The 17,448-nt window shown below is 45.0% G+C and overlaps 1 protein-coding gene across 1 annotated transcript; it reads right to left on the reverse strand.

Moving 5' to 3' along the window:
- Window positions 1-15,552: 15,552 nt before the first annotated feature.
- Window positions 15,553-16,435, reverse strand: olig1 (oligodendrocyte transcription factor 1). Its single transcript, XM_056290158.1, has one exon. The coding sequence runs from the start codon at window positions 16,324-16,326 to the stop codon at window positions 15,553-15,555; it is 774 nt and encodes a 257-aa protein (XP_056146133.1). The 5' UTR covers window positions 16,327-16,435.
- Between the last annotated feature and the right edge of the window lie 1,013 nt (window positions 16,436-17,448).

Here is a 17,448-nt window from a genome sequence, read left to right on the forward strand (position 1 = left end):
GTAAAAACAGAGGGGGGTGGGAGGGCAGACGGGGGTAAAAAACACTCTTAAAAAAATCTCTCGCCGTGTTTCCTTTCCACATTTTTTGTCACCACGTTTCTTCTTTCCCTGAGGTTTCTCCACCCCGCATGCATGCATACCCCCTAAACATACTTTTTCCCGTCCTTGCTTAGTGACATTTGAAGGACATTCATGCGAGGTGACGTCTGTCCACCCAAAGACATCCACCCGGTGAGATATAGACTTGGGCGTGTGCCCGCCGTGCCATGCTGCATAACCATGCGGACAGGACTGGGCCAGGCACCAGGAAGACGGTAGTGAGGCTCTGAAGCTGTCAGCAGCCGGTCCGTTTGATAGCATGCAAATGTATGCAAACGAAGAGGTCCAGCCATGACGCACCTGCACACAGGAGGAGAGGACCGTGCCCTTCCCAACAGAGGGCTCAGCGTGCCGCACTCCTCTGGGTACTCCGTCAAACACAAACAGGAACACATCGTGCACGTGCATGCCCACACGGCTGGCACGCGACCCAGCTCCTCCAGTCCTGATACCTCTCAATCCTACATTACCTGTCAATGTCTTCCTTCTACCACCCCCCATCCCCTCTTCCCATCATCCGTTATACCCATCGTCATAGCCAGCCCCCCCAAACCCCACCTGCACCAGATGGAGAGGTTTTCGAGAGGCTGTCTTCAGTGACAATGGCATGTTTAGATGGATTCGTGCAGGCTTTGATGGTGATTTAGGAAAATGTTCAAATCACGACCAAAACACAGGTTCAAAAATTGGGTTCCATTCACTCTTATTTCGCCCGTATAAGTCAATATTCATGTATCTGAATATTGTTGTGTTGTAGCGTTGTTATTCCATGTTAATTACACTGAAAGAGCCCTGAAACTGGAGTCAGATTCCATGTAGTGCAAACCTACATGGCCAAGAAACATGACTGTGATCCTAAACTCGACCTGCTGCTATGTACAGTAAGCTACCACTTACCGTACACTCAGTCAATGCATAGTCATTTCTAATTGAATCTGTCGTCGCTTGTTGTCAATTGTAACCTGGCATCAATACTGCGAAATAAGGCGTGAAATAATGTGCACTCTGCTTTTGTGAGTTTTCTAAAATCATTATTACAGAATCTGCGGAGGCGGACGCAGTTGCCAAAAAAGAAGCATGAGATTGAGGGGTGATAAACTGTATGTAGGTGTGCAGGTACCGCATTTCTGTCTGTGGATCAGGGGTTTAATTTACACACCACAAAGAAACATCGCCACAGTAGGTGTGTTATTGTTCACTACTGTGACGGTTTCTTCTTTTCCTACTTTTCAAGAACTTTATTGTCATTGTGCCAAGCACAACGACATTGCAGTTGTGTCAACCTCAAAATGGTGCATGCATAAGAGATAAACACTATATCATCTCAGAAATAAAAAGTACAGAATCTAAACAATATAAGTGCAAAATATAGGCAGTATAGGTATAAAATACAATACAATTAACGATAAAGCACAACTTACGAGCTGCACTTATGTGTACTTGTGTTATGTGAATATTTACTGGGTTGCCAAGTACTCATCCCTGTGCCTTCTTTTTCACTCTAAATTTGAACAACTTGTAAACAGTGTTGAGGAACATTAATCTTAAAAGTAACTCGTTACATCACTATGCTACTGCCGTTAAAAGAAATTCATTAGTTACAGCGTTACTTATTGAGAAAAGTAATGCCTTACACTACTTAGCAAAGATGAAAACCCCTTTGAGATTTGTTGCGCATGTCTGTTACATTGTCCAGAGGGCGCATAGTCTACTGTACACCTATCGACTCTACCATCATTGCATAGCTTAGTCTATGGCCCATAATTGGCATAATCTGTAACTCTGCAGGCATGACAGACACTACATCCCCTTTGCATGTCTTTATTACATGATTATGTTCATCCATCCATCCATCCATTATCCAAACCGCTTATCCTGCTCTCAGGGTCGCTGGAGCCTATCCCAGTCGTCATTGGGCAGCAGACGGGAAGACACCCTTGACAGGCCGCCAGGTCATCACAGGGCGCCCACACGCACACACACACACCTAGGGACAATTTATTATGGCTGATTCACCTGACCTACATGTCTTTGGACTCTGGGAGGAAACCGGACAACCTGGAGGAAATCCACGCAGACACGGGGAGAACATGTAAACTCCACACAGAAGACGACCTGGGACAACCCCCAAGGTTGGACCTACCCGGGGCTCGAACCCAGGACCTTCTTGCTTTGAGGCGACCGCGCTAACCACTGCGCCACCGTACCGCCCTATAATTAATATGATTGATCAGATTTTATGGAAATACTTAGCATTGGATCCTACGCTTTTTACTCTGGGTATATGTCATATCAACCATCACTTACAAAGCAGAGTTTAAATTCATAGACGTGTGTGTATTACAAGCTAAACGTATAATTGCTCTTAATTGGAAAAATGTTAATGGGCCAATAATTGGAATGTGGAAAGAATTGGCTCCAAACATGTCACTGGAAAAGATAACGTATACTGTTGGACGTAAACAAAATATTCTTGATGATATCTGGAGACCTTTCATATATACTTCTTAAGACATAATGTTAATGAAGATTCACCAAGTTGATAACCAGGGGACAACGTGTTGGGCAGCAGTGACTGAGTTGCTGCTGCAATCACAAAATAACATATTTTGCCAGGAAACGATAAACGATTCATTGGTTCAATCAAACTGCAGAACGGGACAACCACTCCTCCGTTACACAAGCAAACCCGCAAAAAGCAGCATGTAGTAGCCACAGGACCAGTGCATGGACTTCTGTCGTAAGCGAAAAATAATTGTGCCGCCCCTCTATTTGCAACGTACCATACCAGCAACAACACACAAAGGCCAATATGCAATACAAGTAAAGCAAAAACCAGCAACAACGCACAAAGGCCAATATGCCATACACATAACGCAGATGGTCTAGTGCAACGCTAGTGTGCTCAAACTGTCAACAATATTAAAGTACACATGACGCAATATGCGGATCCATATACAGATAATGCACCAAACAGATCTGCACAATAACTCCAGGTGATAACCCGGTTCCAAATTCTCCACAGCAGAGTCATGACAGCACATACGTAGTTGTTTTCCAAATAATCCAATTTCAGCTCCTCAAACTGAATAATATCAGTGCAAACATCACTTTCTCACATGCGTCAAACACACGCGCGAAATTTCCGCAAGCACATACTATCATCAGCAACTTAAACAATGACTAGAGAGCGATGGCTGCTGGGATAGGCTCCAGCATCCCCGCCACCCTGACAGCAGGGTACGTCGTTTGGATAACGGATGGAGGGCAAATAAAGCTTACCTTTCATAAGTGTACATGGTGGGCCTTCACTGCAGCAAAGGTCTTATAACGGCATCCTCTGTTTCGTTTCTCTGTGCCAGTTCATCTTCTATGGTCACGAAGTCTGTCTTGTTTCATTGTACTGCGGAAGTAGTTTTTATTATTATTATTATTAGTTTCAACTCGTTTAGACATGCTGTAGTATTTCTTATCTGATTCCTCAAATTGCATATTTTATTTCTGAAAGACAGTCGACATTGGCGTCAGTCATAGGCTACCACAAAGTCCTCAACTTTATGAGGCCCTCCAGCGCCATTACGCACTCTGTCAAACTAGGCAGTGCTGATCAAATATGAGTCAAGATTCTGTTCTCGCCTTGAATGTTATTAGGAGCATATTTTAGTGTACTGTTTAGCTGTAAAATGAGACCCAGCCGCCATGCTGGGTCCAGATGCGTCCTCGCCGGATTCTTTGTGTCTGCAGCTTCAAAAGCAACACCACCTCTGATCGGTAAATACAGTATATATAAATAAGCTCATATTTCAACAGTAATGCTAACGGATTATTTATTTGAAATAGTAACTAAGTAGCTGATTACTTGAATCGCAAAACTATTATTCCTAACAACAACAAAAGTAATCTAAGTACACTACCCCCAACATTGCTTGTATAAATAAAGGGTGAACACTGTCTAAAATCTTAACCCACATTAGATTCCCTTTGGGAGGACTCCAGCATTACAATATCATATAGATATGTAATAAAAATGCATGACGCCACTTGGCCTCTCCTCCTCTCTCGGAGGCATGTTTTGACTCCTGCCTTGACCCCGCCGGCTGGTTTTGGCATTCCGGCAGGCTGGAGGAGAGGGGGACTGAGCTGTGCACCCTGGACCCCTGCTTTTTTTTTTTTTTACACACACACACACACACACACACACACACACACACACACACACACACACACACACACACACAGAGCACCCCCCACACACACACACACGCACACACATACACTGTCCTTGGGCTGAGATGTCCGGGGTTTGTGCTGGTCAGCAGAACGGCTGTGTGACGGCTGGGGGGGCAGCTGTCAGACTGGCCCTCAAGAGAGTGTATGGTTGGGTTTTATGTGTGTGCGTGTGCGCATGTATGTGTGTTTAAAAGTTAAGAGGTGATGCTGGAAGAGGGAGGGAGGGAGGAGATGTGAAGTCTGGTGGCTCTGGTCCAGACCTTGTACCATGTCTGCAAACTGGCTACACGCTTATCCACCTTCCCACCTCTCACATACTCATATTGATAGCTTACGTACACATGCATGCACTCTCTCTCTCTCTCTCTCTCTCTCTCTCTCTCTCTCTCTCTCTCTCTCTCTCTCTCTCTCTCTCTCTCTCTCTCTCTCTCTCTCTCTCTCTCTCTCTCTCTCTCTGCCCTTGGCTATCTGAGTATGCACACAGACAGGTACATGGCTGTGAGATATTGCTTTCACCGGGGACCAGGGGAGGAAGGGAAAGGCAGGTGCATGAGACGGTATGTCACTTAGACAGGCAGCAGCGTGCACAGGCTCAGAGGGAAGAGGATTTTACCAACTAGGGCAGATTCAGTGTCTTGGCTAAAACCTTTTAATATGTTTTGTACAAAAGTATAGCTGACAAAGAGGAGGGATTCATTTTAGCCCTTCTGTCCTCTACGGGTAAAAAAAAACTGAGCCGTAACAGTGTTTAACAGCAGAGAAAAGACTCTAAATGATCTTTTTTAAACCTGAAATTTGATGACCTTTCCTAAAGTGACCCCAACATTAGAAAAAGTGAAATACTGTTTTTGTTCATATTTCCATGGAAGCTGTACATCACTAGGGTACGAAGATTACTACTTTCTGCAAATTTCTGCTACTTTCTTAGGCTATACAAGTGCTATCTCTTCCTAAAAAGTTAATTTTTACACCTATACAGTACCTTAAGCAGTGATATTAATAATAATAATAATAATAAACCGCTATTTTAGTGAAGAAAGTATGACAGGTGTGTTGTAATGTAATTGAGTGGTGTCCACTGGTTAAATGCAGTCTTTCTGCACTGTGAAGAGGGAAAACACAGATAGCCACAAAGTTTGTGATGACTGACAGGTTGTGTCTTCGTGCAAAATAGATTTGGGGTTTAAAATTAAATAAAGTTGCTTTAATTTAGAGGTTTAATGAAGGCAGGTCATAAATTACCCTTAAGACGAGGGCAGCACACACAATGTGTGGACAACACAAGCGTTCAATAGTCACCTCCTCCTCTTGCTAAATGCGGACATTGTGTTGGAATGAAAGTCTTCATCGGCTCAGAGGAGGAAGACATGCGTGGTGCTCCACAAACAGTCTTAGAGATGATCAGGTTACGAATCGATATCAGCAGGCAAGATAATATATTTGCATTACCTTTAAATTGTGTGTAGAGTTTACATTTTAAGAAAAAAAAAGGTAATAAATGCTTTATTTCTGGGGAGGTTAACATGAGACGGAATTTATAAATAGTCCAAATTATGAGCAACTCTTCATTAAGAGGTGTCTAAAACAGCAGTGTGTACAGATCACAAGAAATACATGTGACTTTTGAATGTTCGTGTATCATTACTTGATAAAAGATAAATGTCGTTTGCTGCGGGAAAAAGAGGAAAACATTTTTTGTTTGTTTGGCAGAATTATATTAGAAATGGCAATGTTGTATATTCAACAATGTATATCTGACCTGTATTTAATATTCATATCCTTATTTACATGTTTGAAATAAAGCATCATCCTCATCATCATCATATCTAAACACTTGGTTGAAAACTGACAGTAAAAAGACATCAAAGCTCGTAATATATTTAGACTTTACAATTGTGCATTTTAAAATTGTGTTTAATAAAAAGAAAACACTATTTACATATATTCTTAATAAAATATCAGTTTAAAATGCAAATACCTGTGTACAGTTTATGAGGTCCATACAGCATGTTTACCAGATAACTTCACGTAAAAAATCCCATAATTCCTCTGGTTTTATGTTGACATTGATATGATGTTGTTAATAAGGACTGTTTTAGCCTACTCTGCTATTATTCATAAGCTGCTAATATTCATTTATGAATGGCACTCATAGCTAGTCATGAAATAGACAGGTGTGTATCGTCATGCGATGCATATCTTATTTACAGCAATCTAATTGTAATCTATGATCAAACCATAATAACAACCGACACTGTTAAAATACAAAATAAATACGTTTGGATATGGCATCAAGATGTTACAAGGTTGCGGTATATTAAGCATTTCCTGCTGCGGTCTTTGTGAATGGTTCTGTGGAGGGTTTAACGAAGTGTTGTCAGCACTGGGCATTGTCTTGGTGTGCCGTAATGCTTTCCAAGTATCTCGGTCAATATTCACGTTATTCCCAGCCAAGCGATGTTGACCATTACATACGTCATAAAGGCCTCCTTCACAATATCAATCAACGTGCACCATGAAGTGAAAATGAAGGCCGACCTAGACCAACTTCATGTGATAATGTTATCTGAGTTTCAAAAACTCAGAGTGTATGCATTCGTATAATGCTTTCTTAATATTGAGCTGCACCCTGCTGTGGATGAATTATGACTTGATGGTTGAACACACATAAAATTAAAACACACACGCACACACACATAGTATATATATATATATATATATATATATAATTTATTTATTTATTTTAAATATGTATAAAAGCGGGTGGCATGGTGGCACAGTAGTTACTGTGGTCGCCTCACAACAAGAAGGTCCTGGTTTCAAGCCCCGGGGTAGTCCAACCCTGGGGGTCGTCCTGGGTCATCCTCTGTATGGAGTTTGCATGTTCTTCCCGTATCTGCGTGGGTTTCCTCCGGGTGCTCCGTTTCCTCCCACAGTCCAAAGACATGTAGGTCGGGTGAATCAGCCATACTAAATTGTCCCATGGTAAGTGTGTGTGTGTGTGTGTGTGTGTGTGTGTGGGCCCTGTGATGGACTGGCTGCCTGTCCAGGGGTGTCTCCACACCTGTTGCCCATGACTGCTGGGATAGGCTCCAGCATCCCGTGACCGGGAGCAGGATAAGCGGCTTAGATAATGGATGGATGGATGGATGGATGGATGGATGGATGGATGGATATATAAAAGCCTTTGTTAAGAGCATCGCTCGTCAACCTGTCTCCATCCCACTTCATAAGGAATCATAGAAATCAGTTAAAGTCGAGCCATCAGCCTCCATTGTGGAGAAGGCAGGTCACGCTGATGTTTCTTAAGCCAACGTGGATATAATCTGTGTCATGGTCATCCCTGCCCATGTTCCCTAAACAACCTTCCTCTCTCACTTCTCCACATTGCTCTGTCTGGATGATCGATGGCTTCACACACAGCAAGTGTTTGCCAGGTCTTTAAGAGGACCCTCCACCCTTATTATGGGGTGAACCTTTATGATATTTGCTGAGCTCTTGCAGCAAAGTGCCTTCCCGCCTTCTTTCCTCCTTCTCCCCTCCTTCTCCCCCTCCTTCTTCCCTCCATGCTGTAAACCTCAGTCACACTTTTTCACTGGGCCTGCCGTCTCTGTGGCATTGATCATGCAATATATTAATCAATGCTTATTTTTTTTAAATCCATGTGTCCATCAATATGTATCTGTAGCTCAGACTGTGAGAAGAGTTTTTAAATGTGATGATGTAATCGGCGATGATGTCATTTTGATAAGTAAAGATATTTATGAGAGTTTTACATTCTGACTCAAATGATTTCAGATTGCTTTTTACTTAAAACTCGTTATTTTTTCAGATTTCACAAATGCACCATCAAAATTTATTGGTATTGGCCAGACTATTTTTTTTTTCTTAACCATTTCGTGAAGGACCATCCCACCTTGGGTTTACTGTTTCAGACTGTTTTCTTTTTCTTATCTAATTCCAATTCCCCGGCCCCGCCTCCGGGCCGTGCGCACTCATGCGGCACTAACGGTGAAAAACTAACCCGTCGACGGAGGCACAATGCTGGGCGCCCCCCGTCACCCCCTCCGCCCTGCGGACTCCCCACGTAGACAGCGCTGTCTGACAAGCCCGCCTGCCAAACAACTCAATTAAGCAGAAAAAGAGGAAAGAAAAAGGAGCCCAAACAGAGGACGGAGAGAAAGGAAGGGAAGAAAGAGGACAAGGGAAACAGAGGAGGGGAAAGGGCCGGTGCCTGTCAGGCTCTGTCGACACCCAGGCAACATTTGGTGAGTGACTGGAAACGCCCGAGAGTAGAAAGAAGAAGAAGAAGAAGAAGAAGAAGAAGAAGAAGAAGAAGAAGAAGAAGAAGAAGAAGAAGAAAAGATAAAAAAAACTGGTGGTGTGTTAACTGGAATTCCTGGCTCCAGGGCCACCGAGGGTTCAGAGGGCAAACTGAGGGCCAGGGGTTCATTACCAGTGACACACACACACTCACACACACTCACACACACACACACACACACACACACACACACACACACACATACACACATTGTGTGTGTGTGTGTGTGTGTATGTGTGTGTGCCCTGGGTCCAGCCCTGGCTCCAGACTGTGGGGATCCAGGGCTGTGTGATCATCCACTTTCCTCATCAAACATGACGTAGTATCAGTGAGAGTTGAGAGGACCGGTGCATAGTGCAAACACAACCAGGGCCGGTTGTCAGTGTGGCATTGCACTATAAAGAGCATCCGGTAGGTTCTTTAAAATGAGTCACTTCAGTGGACAGAGATGTCGCCTACGTGTGGCAGCGTGATATCAGCTGGGATCGCTTTTTTTGAACTGCCCACAGTAGGGTTAAAGAGACAGTGAGGGTGCATTTTGCATGTTTCAGCCCATTAACTACAAACGGCGTGCACTTTGCATTACTGTCAGCTCTTTTCCAAACCATACAATCATAGTTCAGATTTCTGAATATGTTTACTCCTGTTTTTCCTTCCCATGAGTCATTGGTTTCCATTCATTTCACTACGGCACACTACTTGCAGGGACTTCAAACTTACTTGAGTAAATTTGAAGTCCCTGCAAGTAGTATGAACATCCTGTTTACATTTTTTTCTTTGTCAAAGCTGCACTATTTTTGCAAGTCAATGCAGCTGAAAGCACAGAATGTGTAAAAAAAATAAAAAAATATAAAGGTCTTCCCGGTGGTGCATTTCAGTGCTGTCTGACATAAGAGTTGAGTCATCTGTCAAAAAGCAACCTCTTTAATGTAAGAAGCTATTAAACTCACGTTATTCTCTCTACATCATCTATTTTGGATCATTGGCTATCTTTCAGATTTGATTTTTTTTCAACACACAGCTCATGAATGCAGTGCCGGTCAGCAGGCGACTCTTAAATCTTAGCTGTCCGAGCACACTGGAACGCACCATCTGGAAGACTCTTCGCCACGACCCGTGCTTTTGGCTGCATCCTGCTGCAATGACAATATGAATTGGACAAAAAAAAAAAAAAAAAAACTTCAACAGGATGTTCACTGAGATGGATCACTTTTCTCAAGTTTCAAGTCTCTGCAAGTTGATTTCCATACAGTACTGAAATGAATGGAAACTAATGGCTCACAGAAAGGAAGGAAATGTGAGTTCTTAAATCTAGAATACAATTGTATGGTTTGGAAGATGTTCGGCGGTAATGTGTGTTATAGCCGGTTTTAGCTAATGGGCTGAAACATGCCAAAACACTGGTATGTTCATTCACTGCCATTCAGCACATGCAGCTTGTCCTTCATTCAGTGTTGCTGATTACTTGAATTTCTGTGATTGACATCGGGAAGCATTTGTCACATTAGTACAGTTAATATACTCCCATCACCCTAAAACTAGTGGCCTTACGTTAAGTCAGCCAGCCCTGAATCGCCTCACAGCTATTCCTGTGACACCCAAAACAACTGTTCACTCCGATAACACAGTTTCTGCACATGTAAAGTCTCCAGCGGCCACATCCCAGCTCTTTCTTATAGATTGAGTTAATTGAGGTGGTGGTTGACGGAGGCCTGTAAAGTTGTAATGAGGGTCATGCAGTGAAAGGGATTTGGGGCGATGGGACGGGTGGGGATTGAACATGACAGTTAATGAGCAGTCGTACTGGGATCGGCAGTACCACCGCTGCGTGGGCTTGCACTGTTGACGGAGAAAGCCCAGAGGACGCTGGGAATTTCAGGGTGGCATGTAGTAGAAGAGGGCCTGATGTTATTTAGGGGAGGAGGAGGAGGAGGAGGAGGAGGAGGAGGAGGAGGGGAATAAAAGTGGGGTTAGAAAGTAAATGGGGCTCCTGACAAGCCCCTCCGCTGCTCTCATTGAAGGGGATGAAATTTATGGTGCAGGACTTCCTAGGCCCAAGGACTCCCCACGTTGACTGGTTAAGTGCCGGGGCACATTACGGCAAAGGCTGGAGACAAACGGGACCCCTTGAGATGAGTGGCTGGAGGAGAGGGGACAGTGTAAGACAATGTGGCAGATGAGAGGGCTGTATGCTGGAATGTGAGGTAGCCGGGTGGGCACCCTATGGCGCCAAGCTGGACGGACCAGAGATGAGCAGACATTTTGGAGGCACTCGAGTGCCCACTGAATTCCCAATAGACCCCCGGAAAACCTGTCCTCCGGGCCACAGTCCTTTTACAGTGGTAAGCCATGTGACAACTGAACCCGCCAGCATGGCGATCAGCCGATATCCGCTAGTTTTACAACCCTGTTATGCAAAGGTGACACGGCATGATGAATCCCTGGTGCTATGATTCTCTGGCTTTAAAGACATTTTTGAATATTTCTTAATATCGATATTCTTTAGTTGTCTGAAACTCCAAATAAGGACCGATATTTCACATGTATTGTATATAGTATGGCTGTAAATACATTCTTCCTTCTAAGTAAATTCTTAGTCAAGATTCATCTGTGTGTGTGTGTGTGTGTGTGTGTGTGTGTGTGTGTGTGTGCCGTTGGAGTATCTGTTGCTTTGTATGATGTAAGAAGACCAAAGCGCAAAACCATCACCAGATTGACTAACTTCACTTTACGTTCACTATGTACAGTAGACAGGCCGCACTCAGTGTGTGTTTGTCAGCCGTCTTGTGTGGGAGTGTGTGCGTTTCCACACCAATAAGCGTCTCTCTCCTGGAAACCCATCCTTGAAAAAGTTTAAACCCATCTCAAGCGACGCTTTCCCCCAGTAAGACCACCAGAACTCGCTTCCCATGTTGACTGGGAGCGTGATGTATCGCACATGCTCACACACCCTCAATAACTCACCGGCAGAGGGGGAGATCAATCTGAGAGCAGTGTGTTTGTGGCGCTGAAAGGACGAGCGGGCCCGCTCTCCCATTCCTCTATTCATGGCAGAGGAAGGATAGATGGCCCTCAGTCAGTCTTTAAGTGACGGGGTAATTTAACTTGCAGCCCCTCCCTGTATCAGCACCGGCCCTGCTGCTGGCATGTGGGAATGAGAGGCAGCGAGGAGCCGGGGAGGGGAGGACGGGCGAAAACAAATGTTGTTGGGAAAGAGTGCGAGCGATAAATAATATTGACAATGCGTTCCTATGGAAGTTACCGAATGCTCAAATCTAAGAAGTGACAAAAGAAACACGCTGGCAGCTGTTATGGTAGAGACAGAAAGACCTCAACTGGTCGTCGCTTTGAATGACACGCAACAGATCAGTGTTAGCAGCAGGCGAAACGTGTGATATGATCGTTACGAAACCTGTTAGCATGAAACACACGACGTGTTTCCACTCAGGCATCGACACTGAAACCAAAATCTCAACTGGTTCTGCCCATTCAGTAAAATATACTCAGTGAGGCGAGAGAAAGAAAGCGAGGATCATGGGAAAATGACAATGCAAAACGACGTTAACCCTAACACAATTATTAGTGTGTAAATGTTAACACGACGAAAAATGTTACGTCTCGTTGTGCTAATCGTGTAGCGCTTTGTAGACCTCACTCTGTTTCTACCATTGTGTTGATATGTAGCAGTCAACGTCTGTACATCTGGGTATAACTCCTGAAAAGTTTTGTAATTTTGAGCTTTGGACAAGCCATTTATCACTTGCAAAGTACACAGTGTGTGTGTGTGTGTGTGTGTGTGTGTGTGTGTGTGTGTGTGTGTGTGTGTGTGTGTGTGTGTGTGTGTTTGTGTGTGTGTGTGAGTGTGAGAAAATGTGATCCAAATGAAAATATCAAATATAGCCTTGGACAACAAAGATAGAGCAATAACAGCACTAACGATGATTATCACCAGTAAATGACATAGTAAAGTTACAATACATTTTATTTGACGGTTTAATTTGGCCGTGCAAAACGCTGTCTTGTATCTACTCTCTCGCTTCCAGCTTGAGGATTCACAACTATGTAGTTGGATCAAGAATAAAGTTGCATTAGTCGGTGAGAATGTAATGAAATCCTGAATAAGTGATACGAATATCGCTAAATCATAAACGAAAACAGATTGACTAGTTTCTCAACTTGTCGTTCACCAGCCTGAACCGTTTTCACACCGTGCTCTGATGATTGGATCCACAACAAGAGAAGATTCCTGTTATTTCTGCTAGCTGAAGAAGAGAGCGGCGCACAACTCGGTAACTTCAGTTCACCTTTCCATTACTTCCTCTATATTTGTTGATAGTTTTCAAGCGTTCATGCTCACAAGCGCCACATCAAATCTGGGAACTGCTTAACATATACACAAAACCTGCAGTCTTGTAGCGTGGCTGAGAGTTCAGCGACTTGCTCAAGGGTACCTTGGCGGTAGGAACCCTGGGAGAGATACTGTGCTGCCAGACTTTCTCAGCAGGTGAAATGATTCGAGTTTCGAGTTTCAACTGGCTGCTGATCACAACTCTGTTGCTTCACCCTTTAAAACATCGTCACCCCTGTGTCAGTTCTCTCCACACATTTGTGTATGTGAGCTTGTGCATGCATAAGTAAATATAAGTAAATATGTGGGTTAGCTTGTATGATTGTGTGTGTGTGTGTATGTGTGTTTGTGCATGTGTGTGTGTGTGTGTGTATGCATGTGTATGTGTGTGTGCATGCATGTGTGTGTGCATGCATGTGTGTGCATGCATATGTATGTGTGTGTGTGCATGCATGTGCATGTGTGTGTGCATGCGTGTGTGTGTGTGTGTGTGTGTGTGTGCGTGCGTGTGCGTGCGTGTGTGTGTTGTCTATGCGCTCCCCTGGCCCCCGCTGAACAATGGCGATGAAAGGAAGATGAGTTAAAGTGCGAGCACAAAGACTGACCAGCCCCCTGCATCGCGCCAACAATGCCGCCACCAAACACAAGAAAGTGAGAGGCTCTCAGAGAAAGAGAGACCCCGGGAGAATAAGAGGGGGGAGAAATTAAGAAGGTGGAGTAAATGGAGATGGGCCAAACCGTCCCGGGGGCAAGGAGGAAAAAGGACGGCGGGTATAGGTAGCAGAATGGAGGGCGACCAAAAGAAAATAGCAAGGTAGCTAATCCCCCAGAAAGGCAGGCGGACATATAAAGCAGCTATATGTAAATGAAAGCCCTGAAGTTTGGCCGTATTACTTTGATGTTTCAATCGAGCGCACCCTCCTCACATGCTCCCTCCTTCACTTCCAGCCCCCACCCCCACCACCTCCACTTTCCTTGTAAGAAAATCAACCCTTATTAGACTTAATCTCACTTAATGGCATCTAGCTCTCCTTTTGTCCTCCCCGATGGCTAACAGATTCCCTTCTTTTCAGCCCCGCCACCATTCACACATCCACCCTCCGTAATCCTCTTATTCCACGGCAGCAATTATTCTGAGTATTTTATCAGCATTATGATTATGATTATTTTCATTATTATTATTCATGCAGGCCTTGCCAAGGGCCGGGTTGTCAGTGGAGCCCACAGAGCCTCCGCCCCACTGACATCACCCATCCATCCATCCGTCCGCCCCCCCTGCCCCCCCCGCACCTCTTATTCTCACTCAGAATGAACCTGCCTGCTTTCTTCCAGAGGGGTGGCCAGTTTTTGCGGCGTGAACCCCATTCAGGGCGACACATTTTCGAGGCATTTGAACGTATTGTGAAGTGCAGTGTAATGAGTCGCACCAAACCACCCCGCTCAGCCCTTTGACAGAGAGAAACATCAAGAATTTGATTAAAGATGGAGAAGGGGGGAGTGGGCGACTAATCAAAAGGCCTCCTTAATGCAGAGCAGTAATTACACGGGCAGGTTTTGATCTTTTGCTAGTTGGAAGCAATGAATAGGGGATGAGATGGGGAAGTGGGGAGGGGGTGACACTCGCCCGTAGAATGGGGACTGTTTCACGATTCAGGATGAGGTGGAGGGGTGTAAGAAGCGTCTCAACTTGGCCCCTCCTCAGAATTTTGAAGTATATGAGTAATTATTGTAATCTCGTACGAGAGAGGGCAGCACAAAGCCGAGGCATGGAGGGAGGCCGAGCTGACCCACTGAGAGAAAAGGCGCACACGGAGGTTCATATCAGACACCGGTCGCTTGTGCATATCGCGTACACACACACATGCATGCAAAAGAATGTGCACAGGCACGTGCACATGCATAAACTATTGTCGCACAGAGATGCAAAGCGACAGAGAGACACATGTGCAGCATGTCTGTGCACAGATGAACAATCTCTCATGCAGTCGCTTTCAAACATGGATGCACTGTCACGTATTCTCACCCTTTTTCACACCAAAAGGTCTTTCTCTTTCTTTCCCCTCAAACTCACGCACACACACACACAAAAGCACTCGTAGCTTCACAGACATATGCATTCTTTCTCTCTCTAATACAAACACACATATTAAACACACAAAAAAAGCACTGGCTACACTTATTTGGACACTTATTGCACTGACGTGGTATGGGTCAGGACCACCTGAACACAGAAGAAATACCGCAGCAGTACTTGTTTCTCAGTTTATGACAAAAGGGCGAGTAGTAAAATACATGTTCACTTTGATGCTGACAGGGAGTGTTTAGAATTGCTTGTACAGTATTACACGTCTGGAAAAATACCGACTTACAAAATAGAAAACAGATCCATTATCCAAGCGGAATATATCAAATAAAGTATTCTTGTGAGTGGCTGCAGTAAACTATGATAAACAAGTTAAAAATGTTAGAAAAATAACAATTCATACAAAACTGTAGCATACATATAAGTAGCACTGAGTCCATCCATTAAGCTGTTGAAATGCCGGAGGTGTTACTTGGGAAATCTGGGACCTGGGCTGGAATGACTAAATCTGGGCAGTCTACAGACTCCACATGGGCAGAGGGGCCCTCCGGGGGCCCCTGCGGAACTCCACTGCACAGGGGCCAACGGTGCCTCCATGGGGCCGGGGGACAGAAGGGGACACTTAGCGGTGGCAGCTGAGGTGGAGGAGGAGGGGGGCGCGGCCGAGGCCGCTGAGGTGAGGAGGGATTCCGGTGAGAGGAGTAACTGACCCGGAGTGGAGATCAGGGGCCACCCTCCCGCCAGCAGCAGCCGGGGGATTGAACTTGAATTCACACCCACCCCGACACTCACCTCCCCAAGCAGCCGCCGCATCTCCTGCAGAGAGGAGCCCAAGAGGAGAATGTAGTTCCTGGCCAGGACCAGAGTGGAGATCTTTGAGAGTCGGCGGCCCGGAGGAGCCCCTGGCTGGTGGTGGTGAGTAGAGGAGACAGAGGAAGGTGAGGAGGCGTAAGGCACCATAACCTCCCTCAGGGCATCCATGGCCACGTTCAGGTCTTGCATCCTCCTCCTCTCCCGGCTGTTGATCTTCCTCCTCAGCTCCTGCTGCTCCTCTGGGCTCAGCTCCCTGTGAGGCTTGGCAGCTCTGTGGGGGCCCTGGAGGTTAACCACAGAGCCGGGGTGAAGGCTGGAGCTGGGGTTGAACACCGGGGGACAGCGGGGTAAGTCCTGGGCAGATCCAGGGCCGCAGAGAGGTATGGACTGCTCTGGTGACCTGAGCATGTTGTTAGAAAGGACATTCATGGTGTTGTCAGTGGCTTTCAGTGAGGAGGAAAAGGTTCAGTTCACCAAGGTGAAGACTTAATGCAAGACGTCTGACAAAAGTTAAGCTGCACAGTGAAAGACCAAATCAGATCTTCATATAAAGAATAAGTGACTCCTTATTTGAGAAAAAAAAATCCACATCTACAAAAAAAAAAAAAAAATCAAATCTTCATTTCCTTCAGCTGTCCGTCCCTCACAACACCTGTTGCAAGTTCTGTTCAGCTGTAAAATCCCTCTCTTGTTCCCAGAAGTTAGAGACCACGCAGCATCATGGCAAGTTCTTAAAACGTTTTCGGGGTTGGCTCAAGGTGGTCTTCTGTTTTGGTGCTTGGCTGTTACTGGTGTATGGTTCCTGAAAACGCTGGCTCAGTCTTATCTCATTTCCACCACGGGGTCTGCAGAGAATGACAGCTCACACAGAGAGGAAATGTGAGCTAAATGCCCCCATCGCATACCCCACCCCACCCCACCCCAGCCCGACTCCTCCCCAAGGGAGACACAATCCCACCTATAAACAACATTAAACATTCATAATGATGGAAACCAAACAGATGGTTCTTTGTAAACACGTTGGATATTTGATTTTGGGAGAAATTCTTATTCATAAACCGAAAAGTGACGACGGCTCAAATGTGCATGACATCAGCAGGACTCTTTCTGACCCCTGGGATAGAGGAGAGCTAAATAGGACAAGACAGTGGAACATGATCCACTTGGCTTTTTTCTTTTCTTTTTTTTTGCCCTGTTTGATTTTTACTAGCTGCTGAAACGTGAGGCACAAGACAAACCAGTGGTGACAGCGTCTTTAGGGTCTCGGTGGCTACGACATGACGGACAAGGCGACAGAATAGCCGTGAGTCCCTCTCTGCAGGCTACAGGAAGGACAAATGAGGACATTGTCATCGTTCAATGACAGACAAGAAAAGCTGAAAGTGTCCTTTTTTTTTCTTTTTGCCAGCGTATATTAAATCAATTTTCATTAGAAAAACAAAAAACAATCATCATGATCACAATAATGAAACATGATGCAAAATACTGTTGAGCTGAGGGTAAAGGAATGTGCCGGTGCCATCGCCATATGTTAAAACGAACTCATTCATA

This window comes from Lampris incognitus, chromosome 11, assembly GCF_029633865.1.
Source record: "Lampris incognitus isolate fLamInc1 chromosome 11, fLamInc1.hap2, whole genome shotgun sequence".
Classification (NCBI taxonomy): domain Eukaryota; kingdom Metazoa; phylum Chordata; class Actinopteri; order Lampriformes; family Lampridae; genus Lampris; species Lampris incognitus.